This window comes from Schistocerca serialis, chromosome 9 (assembly GCF_023864345.2).
Source record: "Schistocerca serialis cubense isolate TAMUIC-IGC-003099 chromosome 9, iqSchSeri2.2, whole genome shotgun sequence".
In the NCBI taxonomy this organism is placed as follows: domain Eukaryota; kingdom Metazoa; phylum Arthropoda; class Insecta; order Orthoptera; family Acrididae; genus Schistocerca; species Schistocerca serialis.
Genome location: NC_064646.1, coordinates 58,291,351 through 58,304,275, shown reverse-complemented (window position 1 = coordinate 58,304,275; position 12,925 = coordinate 58,291,351). Strand labels below are relative to the sequence as shown.

General features: G+C 42.2%; 1 protein-coding gene across 1 annotated transcript in view; it reads left to right on the top strand.

The window, feature by feature from the left end:
• Positions 1-12,231, top strand: part of LOC126418754 (alpha-tocopherol transfer protein-like) — a 176,092-nt gene extending 163,861 nt beyond the window's left edge. Inside the window, exon 7 of the mRNA XM_050085679.1 lies at positions 11,123-12,231. Coding sequence (XP_049941636.1) covers positions 11,123-11,275 — 153 coding nt within the window. The 3' untranslated portion in view covers positions 11,276-12,231. The remainder of the gene's footprint in view (positions 1-11,122) is intronic.
• The last annotated feature ends 694 nt before the right edge of the window (positions 12,232-12,925 follow it).

Genomic DNA, 12,925 nt, shown 5'->3' with positions numbered 1-12,925 from the left:
AGTAAAGGGACAAGACAGGCAATTCTGACGTTACGGCTAATAATGGAAGCAAGGCTATAAAGAAAAATGAAGACACTTTCATAGGATTAATCGACCTGGAAAAAGCGTTCGACAGTATAAAATGGTGCAAGCTGTTCGAGATTCTGAAAAAAGTAGGGGTAAGCTATAGGGAGAGACGGGTCATATACAATATGTACAACAACCAAGAGGGAATAATAAGAGTGGACGATCAAGAACGAAGTGCTCGTATTAAGAAGGGTGTAAGACAAGGCTGTAGCCTTTCGCCCCTACTCTTCAATCTGTACATCGAGGAAGCAATGATGGAAATAAAAAAAAGGTTCTGGAGTGGAATTAAAATGCAAGGTGAAAGGATATGAATGATACGATTCGCTAATGACATTGCTATACTGATTGAAAGTGAAGAGGAATTAAATGATCTGCTGAACGGAATGAACAGTCTAATGAGTACACAGAATGGTTTGAGAGTAAATCGGAGAAAGACGAAGGTAATGAGAAGTAGTAGAAATGAGAACAGCGAGAAACTTAACATCAGGATTGATGGTCACGAAGTCAATGAAATTAAGAAATTCTGCTACCTAGGCGGTAAAATAACCAGTGACGGACGGAGCAAGGAGGACATCAAAAGCAGACTCGCTATGGCAAAAAAGGCATTTCTGGCCAAGAGAAGTCTACGAATATCAAATACCTAATTATTGTTAGTTTTTAGCAATTACGAGGCATAATACCCACAAGAATTTTAATCAGTATGACACCGGCCGCGGAAGCCTACGTTCTTATATCGAAAGGATGGTGTTTGGGTGCCTACGCCAACAGCGTCACACAGAATGCTTTGTGTAAACTAAAGAGCGTGTGACCGCTGACCCGTGTGGTCGAGGCGATCATCTCATTACGTGATCGGAAATAGAGATGCTCGACGTTTTCTGGACCCGTGATATTCGAAACTAAAGTGGCGTCTTCCCGTAGGACACTTGATCCAGAACGTAGAGGTGTAGAACGATATGTCTGAAAATAAATCAATAAAAGATGTTTTATTTTTCGGGATAGTCTTTGACTTCGCGATTTTACATGCAGTTAGTTGAACCTTAGTTAATTTGGCTGTGCACAGCTCTGTTTAGGATGGACTGTTGAAGTTGTACGTCGACCCGTACACGCTTCCTTTTATAATCTGCGGCTAAAGTTGCTGCAGATAATACGTACTGTGATCTTGCGGTCAAGTGGTCTATGCACTGGCTAGAATTATGAATTAATAAAATAATCAAAAATATTAAATAAGATAAATGATTAGCTAATAAAAAGGATTCCATTATGTCAGAAACTGATGATGTAGGCGACACTAGAGAATTAGGTTCAATAATATTCATTCAAGTGACCCTTCTCATGCACACGTAAAGCTGTCCTATGATCACCATTTATAAGATAGAAAGAAAGATAACATTACAAAAAAAAGCAGAAAAGTTGCATTAAGTGCATTACAAGGAAGGTAGCAGAATGACAAACTTAATATGCATCCAAGGCTTGCTAAAAGCTGCGTCCATCTCGTGATTCGAAGACAGCAAACATTTGCCAGATCAAAATTATTGAGAGTTCAGCACGACAATCTTTCCATCATCACACGAGAGATAAAGAGCACGAACTCAAACTCTGTCTAGTCTGTTCCACAATCAAAGCCAAAAAGTTATGCACTGGAGCACATTCAGACCTCTCGAGAGCGGCCGTTTACCACCCAGAAGTTACCACCTACTCGAGGAAACCTCTCAAGTTACCTCCGGCAAGTCTCCCTCCTTCCGAAACTCGACGTAAAGTGTTCCTACCATTGGCTTGAATGCACGACTCTAAAAATGTCGCCTCTACTTGATTCAAATAGTGTTCCGTCACTGTCTACTTCTCCATTGGCTGAAGGCCATCACCACCAAAATATATCGTTCCGATGTTCCACAGACATGATTTCAAGTAGTATTCCGTCATTTTCTACTTCTCCATGGGCTGAAGACTATCCCCACCAAATACATTGTTATGATGTTCAACAGACATGATTTAACTAGACTTCACCAGTTTCCGTGCTACAATAAAGTTTTATAACCATATTTAATAGAAAGTATGTCACAAACATTCCGTGGTACTCAGACCGTTTACAATAAATATATTTTATTCATAAATAAACCAACGTTCTTGTGAATGCCGACTCATGTTACGTGACAACAAAATGTTAAAATATCTTGTTCAAATAATTGCTTCCGTCTGCTTGCCGGAAGTATGTTTTGAACCCTTTTCAATGACTTAAAAGAATTTATGAATGACAATTCCTTCTGAATAAATACACATTTAAATTTAAATTAGTAATCACATGATTTAAAGAAAAGTGCCGTTGAATTATGGCATGTAAAGGAATTATCGTCATGAAGTGTCGTACTCGTAATTTATGAAACAGAATACACCAGGCACGCCACTTTCTTAACTATCTCAAACCCGACGCAGAAGGCCCTTCTTTCGAAAGTGGATCGTGTCTTCACCTACCACCAAGAAACAATACTGCCCAGATAAATAGTACGTTGCGGCACAGCGTCCACGTGATAAGTCACGATGAGTACGGGGCCATTCCATTACGATATACACTGAAAAGCCAAAGAAACTGGTACACCTGCCTAATGTCGTGGACGGTCTCCACGAGCACTCAGAAGTGCCGCAACACGACGTGGCATGGACTCAACTGAAGTCGGAGGTAGTGCTGGATGGCACTGACACCATGAATCCTGCAGGACTGTCCATAAATCCGTAAGAGTAGGAGGGGTTGGAGATCTCTTCTGAACCACGTTGCAAGCCATACCAGATATGCTCAATAATGTTCATGTCTGGGGAGTTCTGTGGCCAGCGGAAGTGTTCAAATTCAGAAGTGTTCCTCGAGCCACTTTCTAGCAATTCTGGACTTGCGGACTGTCGCATTGTCCTGCTGGAATGGCCCAAGTCCGTCGCAATGCACAATGGATTTGAATGGGTGCAGGTGATCAGAGAGGATACTAAAGTACATGTCCCCATCAGAGTTGTATCTAGACGTGTCAGGGGTCCCATATCACTCCCACTGGACACACCCCACACCATTAGTCTCAAACAGCTTTAACAGTCCCCTGCTGACATGCAAGGTGCATGGATTCATGTGGTTGTCTCCATACCCGTACACGTCCATCCGCTCGACACAATTTGAAACGAGACTTGTCCGGCCAGGCAACATGTTTCCAATCCCCAACGGTCCAGTGATGGTGCTGACGGGCCCAGGCTAGACGTAAAACGTTGTCGTGGAGTCATCAAGGATACACGAGTGGGCCTTCTGCTCCGAAAGCCCAAATCGATGTTTCAAAAATGGTTCAAATGGCTCTGAGCACTATGGGACTTAACATCTGAGGTCATCAGCCCCCTAGAATTACTTAAACCTAACCACCCTAACGACATCACACACATCCATGCCCGAGGCAGGATTCGAAACTGCGACCCTAGCGGTCGCTCGGCTCTAGACTGTAGCGCCTAGAACCGCACGGCCACTCCGGTCGGCGATGATGTTTCGTTGAATGGTTCACACGCTGACATTTGTTGATGGCCCAGCACTGAAATCTGCAGCAATTTGCGGAAGGGTTGCACTTCTGTCACACTAAGCCATTCTCTTAAGTCTTCGTTGCTCCCGTTGTTGCAGGATCTTTTTCCGCCCGCAAAGATGTGCAGATTTGATGTTATACCTGATTCCTGATATTCAAGGTACACTCGTGAAATGGTTGTACAGGACGATCACCACTTAATCGCTACCTCGGAGATGGTGTGTACTATCGCTCGTGCTACAAATAAAACACCACGTTCAAATTCACTTCTTGATAACCTGCTACCGTAGCAAGAGTAACTGATATAACTACTTCGCCTGACACTTGGCTTATATACGCGTTGTCGACCTCAGTGCCGTATTCTGTCTGTTTACGTCTCTCTATATTTGAATACTCATGGCTACACAAGTTTCTTTGGCGCTTCAGTGTAGTGCAATGCTTTCATGAAATTGTTTGTTGAAATCGCCTGAAGTGTTTAAAAGTTCTAATGCTCATTGTAAAAATAATTAGTCACTGTAAAATATTATGTCTTAGCTTTTAAAATACTGAAAATATTATTACGTTGCCTCGTTCTTCTGAGGTCACAGATGTATTCACATTTGCTTTATTACACATCTGTGACTTCCCATAGAATTTTCTAGATGTGTAACCCGCCATGTTCAGGCTGCTTAAAACTCAGCCATGTCTGATAAGTCTCCTGCACTCTGGGCATGCGAGGAACCGCTGTCCAAATCCTCTCTGCTCTGGAATTTAGGAATTTATTTCTGGCCACGCACTGTTCGCCTTTGTACCTCGGCTGACCCGTATTGGTCGCTTCGACTGGACCCGCCGACCACCGTTCAGCCGTACAATTAAACTAACCTTACCTCGCAATATTTCTGGACGGCCGAATGACTCTCCTACGTAAATGTAAGTCAAAAATACACACATGATCCCCTCATAATTCGGCTTTAAATGTAGTTAAAGTAAACGTAATACATTCGATAATATGTAGAGGTTTGAGTAAACATTGGAGTGTAAACGAATTCGCAATAATTCAGTTATGTGAAAAACCTACATAAATTGCTCAGAAACTAAAAGTGCTGTCTCGTGCTGTATTTACGAATTCCATTCAGTGGAACGCGTCTTCAGAAGACCGTCGATATACAAAAGGCAAAGAAAATCACCTTATATTCATATTAACACTCAAAATGCTACGTGATGTGCGAAAGATTAAAATAAGCAACCTGAAAGCTGACGGTTGAATGAAAATAGGATGTTGATTCCCATGTGTTATAAAGAAGTTGTGAACTCCAACACACGCCTAACGTTGCCCACGTTAAACAAAACTGCTCACCATTATTTATTTCCGTCTCGTTTGCTGGTCGCTACGAATTTCTCTCCTGTGCTGAACTCCTCATTTCAGAGTAGCACTTGCAAACTACGTCCTCAATTATTTGTGGATGTATTCCAGTCTCCCTCTACAGTTCCTTGGAAGTTATCCCTGATGTGTTAATAGATGTCCTATCATCCTTTCAGTTCTTCTCACCAGTATTCTGCATATAATCGTTTCCTCGCCGATTATGCGGAGAACCACGTCAAACCTTACCTTACCAGTCCACCTGATTTTCAACATTATTCTGTAGCACTACATCTCAAATGCTTCTTATCTCTTTCGTTGCGGTTTTCTCACAGTTCACGTCTCATTGGCATACAAAGCAAAACGTGTACATTGTCAGAAATGTCTTCCTCAAAGAATGCCACACGTTTGATACTATTAGACTTCTCTTGGCCAGAAATGTCCTTCTTCCGTAAATAATGGGTTACTTTGCTGACCAGGTAGCAGATCTACTTACCTTCATCTACTTCGTGATAATTAATTCTAATGTTAAGTTTCTCACTGTTCTTACTTCTGATATTTCTCATTACTCTCGTGTTTCCTGATTTACTCTTTCGATCTTCTGTACTCACTACACTGCTCTTTCCATTGAAGAAATCCGTCAAATCTTCACTTCCACTGATCATAGAAATGTCATCAGCGAATCTTATCAATGATATTATTTTACCCAAAATTCAGTGTTTTAGATACAATTTACTCTTGAACTACTCGTAATAGGTAGCTAGAAATTTGTGAGCTAGTTTATCCAGCAACTTACATTAAAATGAGAGAAACAGGTTTCGTTAACTACTTCAGAACAGTAAGCACAAATAAAACGTAAGTATTGCGCTCACTTAACTGTTTCATTACAAAAATTAAGTTCTAGTCACAGTTGCACGCAGCTGCAAGAGAAAATTTTGAGCTGCAGAAAGTTTAATCATTTCTATGTCATTCCACCATCGTACATGTTTTGCCGAAAGCATTCGTCTCTGATCCAATAAAAAGAAATAAGACCTTTAAAGTCAGTACCGCCATTAGACTGCTGTTTATTTAGTGTTACATTTACACTTACACAATCATGATTTCGGCTTCAAAGTGCCATTATCAACTGTTCTAAATGTTATAAACTGCCTGAGATGGCATACTGTCATATTAAAATGCAGTATACACACATTGTCTAAGAGTCGGTATTTCTGGCAGAGCCTACTGCTTTATTTCATTACTGAGTACACCATCTTGACTGTATTCAATAACGAATAAGCAGTAGGCTCTGCCAGAAATATCGACTCTTAGACAATGTGTCTAATAGCGCATTTCAATACGGCAGTATGCCATCTTAGGCAATTTGTAACGCTTAAAACACTTCATAATCGCACTTTGAAGCCGAAATAATGATTGTGTAAAGAAACAGGCGAAATACCCTCAGACTTCAAGAAGAATATAATAATTCCAATCCCAAAGAAAGCAGGTGTTGACAGATGTGAAAATTACCGAACTATCAGCTTAATAAGTCACAGCTGCAAAATACTAACACGAATTCTTTACAGACGAATGGAAAAACTAGTAGAAGCCAACCTCGGGGAAGATCAGTTTGGATTCCGTAGAAACACTGGAACACGTGAGGCAATACTGACCTTACGACTTATCTTAGAAGAAAGATTAGGGAAAGACAAACCTACGTTTCTAGCATTTGTAGACTTAGAGAAAGCTTTTGACAACGTTAACTGGAATACTCTCTTTCAAATTATGAAGGTGGCAGGGGTAAAATACAGGGAGCGAAAGGCTATTTACAATTTGTACAGAAACCAAATGGCAGTTATAAGAGTCGAGGGACATGAAAGGGAAGCAGTGATTGGGAAGGGAGTAAGACAGGGTTGTAGCCTCTCCCCGATGTTGTTCAATGTGTATATTGAGCAAGCAGTAAAGGAAACAAAAGAAAAATTCGGAGTAGGTATTAAAATTCATGGAGAAGAAATAAAAACTTTGAGGTTCGCCGATGACATTGTAATTCTGTCAGAGACAGCAAAGGACTTGGAAGAGCAGTTGAATGGAATGGACAGTGTCTTGAAAGGAGAATATAAGATGAACATCAACAAAAGCAAAACAAGGATAATGGAATGTAGTCTAATTAAGTCGGGTGATGCTGAGGGAATTAGATTAGGAAATGAGGCACAAGTAGTAAAGGAGTTTTGCTATTTCGGGAGCAAAATAACTGATGATGGTCGAAGTAGAGAGGATATAAAATGTAGGCTGGCAATGGCAAGGAAAGCGTTTCTGAAGAAGAGAAATTTGTTAACATTCAGTATAGATTTAAGTGTCAGGAAGTCATTTCTGAAAGTATTCGTATGGAGTGTAGCCATGTATGGAAGTGAAACATGGACGATAAATAGTTTGGACAAGAAGAGAATAGAAGCTTTCGAAATGTGGTGCTACAGAAGAATGCTGAAGATTAGATGGGTAGATCACATAACTAATGAGGAAGTATTGAATAGGATTGGGGAGAAGAGAAGTTTGTGGCACAACTTGACCAGAAGAAGGGATCGGTTGGTAGGACATGTTCTGAGGCATCAAGGGATCACCAATTTAGTATTGGAGGGCAGCGTGGAGGGTAAAAATCGTAGAGGGAGACCAAGAGATGAATACACTAAGCAGATTCAGAAGGATGTAGGTTGCAGTAGGTACTGGGAGATGAAAAAGCTTGCACAGGATAGAGTAGCATGGAGAGCTGCATCAAACCAGTCTCAGGACTGAAGACCACAACAACAACAAAGTGTAAATGTAGCACTGTAAATAAAGTGTAAGGGCGGTACTGACAGTGGAGAAATGTGACTGTGGCCCCCATTATGAAAAAATTATTAACGAAATGACAGGTTTTACGCCCATCCTTCAAAATTACGAAAGTCGTTTAATAATTAATGAAAAACATTTTCATTTCTGAAAGGAGGTTGGTTTTATGAAAGATTTCAGTAAATCATATTATTCCCCACTCTTTGGACTAGGAAACCCTAGTTTTCAATAAAATTTCCGTTGAATGCGACAGCCTAACGTCGGCTGTCTGGGGAGGGCCCGTATGCCCGCATCGACCACCGTGACTGGTCGAAGTCGGAGCCTCCGTGCTTCCCGTGGAGCGCATCCTACATTGGGGCAAACAGAAGGAAGTCGGTCGGTGTGTGATCCGGGCTGTAGGATGGATGAGGGAGAACAATCCAATACAATGAAATTTCGTGAGCTGCTCTCAGGTGCGCAGACTTGCGTGAGGCCTTGCGTTGTCATGTCGAAGTAGTATTTCTGAGTTTTTGTGGCGAGGAAGACGCTGAGGTGTTTCCTTCAATTTCCTGAGAGTCGCACAACACATTTCGAACTGGTCGTTGCACCATGAGGGACGGAGTAAACCGAATAACCCTTATAAACTCCCAGAAGACTATCGCCATTACTTTACCGGCTAAATGTGCAGCCTTGAACTATTTCTTCGGAAATGGTGTGGCGCCACTGCATAGATCCTCGTTTCGTTTCCAATTCGAAGTGATTCCACTGCTCAAGACTATCTTCGACAAAAAATACACTACTGGCCATTGAAAGTGCTACACCACGAAGATGAGGTGCTACAGAGGCGAAATTTGACAGGAAGAAGATGTAATGATAGGCAAATGATTCGCTTTTCAGAATATTCACACAAGGTTGACGCCGGTAGCGATACCTACAACGTGCTGACATGAGGAAAGTTTCCAACCGATTTATCATACACAAAAAGCAGTTGACCGGCATTGCCTGGTGAAACGTTGTTGTGATGCCTCGTGTAAGGATGAGAAATGCGTACTATCACGTTTCTGACTTTGATAAAGGTTGGATTGTAGCCTCCTATCGTGATTGCGGTTTATCGTATCGCGACATTGCTGCTCGCGTTGGTCGAGATCCAATGACTGTTAGCAGAATATTCAATCGGGGGGTCGATCCCTGAGTCAACAGATGTGGACGTTTGCAAGACAACAGCCACCTGCAGGAACAGTTCGACGACGTTTGCAGCAGCATGGACTATCAGCTAGGAGACCTGGCTGCGGTTATCCTTGACGCTGCATCACAGACAGGAGCGCCTGCGATGGTGTACTCAACGACGAACCTGGGTGCACGAATGGCAAAACGTCATTTTTTCGCATGAATCCAGGTTCTGTTTACAGCATCATTATGGTCGCATCCGTGTTTGGCGACATCGCGGTGAACGCACATTGGAAGCGTGTATTAGTCATCGCCATACTGACGTATCACCCGGCGTGATACTATCGGGTGCCATTGGTTACACGTCTCGGTCACCTCTTGTTAGCATTTACGGCACTTTGAACAGTGGACGTTACGTTTCAGATGTGTTACGACCCGTGGGTCTACCCATCATTCGATCCCTGCGAAACCCTACATTTCAGCAGTATTATGCACGACCGCATGTTGCAGGTCCTGTACGGGCCTTTGTGGATACAGAAAATGTTCGACTGTTGCCCTGGCCAGCACATTCTCCAGATCTCTCACCAATTGAAAACGGCTGGTCAATGGTGGCCGAGCAACTGGCTCGTCACAATACGCCAGTCACAACTCGATGAACAGTGGTATCGTGTTGAAGCTGCATGGGCAGCTTCACCTGTAAACGCCATCCAAGCTCCGTTTGACTCAATACCCAGTCGTATCAAGGCCGTTATTACGACCAGAGGTGTTCGTTCTGGCTACTGATCTCTCAGGATCTATGCGCCCAAAGTGCGTGAAAATGTAATCACATGTCAGTTCCAGTATAATATGTTTGTCCAATGAATACCCGTTTATTATCTGCATTTCTTCTTGGTGTAGCAATTTTAATGGGCAGTAGTGCAGTCACGGTCAGCCTCTTTACGCGCAAGTAATTCCACAGAGATGGTCCTTCGTTGGACTTCATGTTCTTCTCTTCGGCCGTGAGGAACCCAACAGGCGCACACCTGATGGATTGGTGTATCAGCACAACCAACAGAGACGTCTGGTAGTGCAGCAGGGTGTTGGGTTGTGATCCGTTGCTCACCTGGAATGACTGCGTTTTCACGTTCCAACATCGCAGGAGTTTCAGCTGTGTGCGGCCGGCCGGCAAGCGGGAAATGGGACAGGTTGCGCGACTTTCGTTGCGATGATCTCACACATCGCCCAGCGACTCGCCGTGCTTCTGTTCGCTGCCAGGTCTCCGTGGATATTCTGCAAGCGCCTATGAATATCTGCCATACCCCAGTTTTCCGCCAAAAGCTCAAAGACGGCTTGAAACTTCCCCTTAAAAAAAATTATACACGACTGCTTCAACTGACACACAATATTTTTTAGCGCAATGGAGTCTGACTTTCAATAATCCCTACAAGACAAAGGTCCTGACTAAATTAACCCATACGTTTCATAAATCACTTACCTCACAAAAATCTTCGTTACTCGAACTACTGCAATACAGCGAGCGCCACTACTGCCAGCTACATAAGATTTACACTACTGAAGGCACTAACTACTGATAGGCATAGGTAGCAACTGAAAGATTTTGATAGAGAACAAACAATGTATTTACCTTAATAGTGTTCAGAAGTCATAATATATATATCAGTCCATGATATCCAATATTACAAATATATTCTTTCTGATTGACACACGTCCAGATCGTCCGCTCTCAAAACTCCGCAGTCTCTCCCCATCCACCACCACTGCTGGCGGCTCACCTCCAACTGCGCAACGCTACGCGCTGTTAACAGCTAACTGCCTAACTCCAGAATAGCGATACTGCAACAATGCAGACCAGCCACAGTTCACACAGAACAGTCAGTGATTTTCATATAGTGCGCTACGTGGCGTTACCAACATAAAAACCTAAACAGCCTACTTACAGGCTCTCTGGTTGGATCGCACCACCGTTATAGACGCAATTTTGAAGGTCACGTATAGCGCCGCCACCTGTCGGAATTTAATGATACGATAAGAGCGGAAACGGGAATATTCCACTACATCCCACAACGGGGTTTCACATTGTTTCAACCTAAATTTGCCGAGAAAAAAGATGTGTTGTATTACTTACCGAACGCCCCTCGTAGCAACTTGGTGTTCATAAGCGAGACAAAGGAAAACCGCTTAGCCTCTCAGTAGCTGCTACTTAGTAAAGATGATTCGTGTGTTTCAGAGCGATTCCGCAAACGCCTCGAGTCCCGGCGGGACTTTTTCCTGGAGGACGGCAAGTACGGAGTGGACGAGAAGCTGCGCCCCACCGCCGCCCGCTCCAAGGCGCGCCGCGACGTCTTCGACATGGCCGGCTCCTTCAGGCAGCTCGCCGTAGACTGATCTACCGAAGACGGTGCACCGTCCGAAACGACCCTGAGCTTCACAGTACCTGTGAAGCTGTGCGTGGCCCAACAAACTTTCGTAGTGCTGGATTCATTACTAGCTCCAAAGGACAGAATACCAACAATCTACTTGAAAGCTGAAAAAAATTGGACAAACTATGTCGCGCTTTTGATTACTTCGTATTTTACTTCTTGTAGCTTTAAATGTTCTTTCACGAAAGAATAGCAGAAAGCGATGGAAAAATCTAAATATTAAGATACCAGTTCAAAGTGAAACGACAGTCCAGCTCAACATAATTATACTGACAGAAAAAGCAATGAATATTTCACAATAATACTTCTAAAAACATTTCGCGTATGCGTCAGTTTCTGTATCTGTATAGTTTGCATGAATGTTAATAATTATGTTCGAAGAGCATTCAGAGTTATTAGGTGTAAAATAATTTCAGAAAGGTCACTCAGGTGTCGAAAAGGAGTGTGAAATTGATTTCACTTGTGTTGATAGCCACTTAATTATTTTTTAACATTTTGTTCTAATGTTTTACTTACTAAATAAGTAACTGGGCGTTACTCTGTCCCGTCTTGTTTGTTACGAGAAGCAGCATTCGATTTTTCACGCCCGCCGTGTGTCTTTTACAGCATATAGTTTCCGATTTTATTACCAATAAGGATTATCAGTTCGCTAAAATTAGTTTAAAATGTAGGTAACTTTCTGTAGTTTTTTACAGCACGTGCTGTTCGCTTCTGTGCCATTTCTGAAATTCAAAACATTTTATTTATTTCAGTTTCCAAAACACGTTTTCATTAGTAATTACTACAGTAATCTATTGCTTTATAACTCTTTATTCATACTAATTATTTATAATGTACAACCCCAAACCATATTACAGTTATTAAAGTATTTAAATGTGGCATTGTAAATCTAAAAGTTGAACTGTATAAAATTTTTGGTACCAATAAAGATAACTGTTTCTAAATAAAATAGTCTCTGTATCCAATTGCCAGTGAATTTCGCTTTGGGTATAGACCCATTGTGCTCACGTTCGTTTTAAATATTGATTGTTAACTTCTACAGCGTACAGGTTTCTTTGTGCCAACACGATTACGATGATCCTGCAAATTATTTAGCAAGAGAGGTAGTGCAACCCATTAGGAAGGAGCAGTGTTCGAATCCCCGGCTTATCACTCAGTCCCCTCATGAAAGACTAATGTGGATGAAATGTTATAAACGTGTTTTTGTCTTGTGTAGTAGTGTTGTCAGTGTACAAGGGGTAGTCAAATGAAAACAACACTTGGGAAAAAGTAAGTAATCTATTTTAAGAGTAATCGCCATAACTGTTAACATCTATAACACTGTTAGGCAAAATAGTCAATGCCTTCATTGAAAAAAAAAATTCTGCGGTTGTCTATGGAACCATGATTGTATACACGCGTACATCTCTTCTTCCAGATCCTATATGTTCCCAAGGTTGTTCAGACTACACAGCAGAAGTTCCACTGCGAATACCTTACGCAGCCTCCATACAGTCCCGATCTCTCCCCTATGCGATCTCCGTGTTTTCGGAGTCCCCAAGGAGAATATTCGTGGCCGTCAATTTTCTTTCGACGAAATAGTGCACGCCTAGATACAATCATGATTCCGT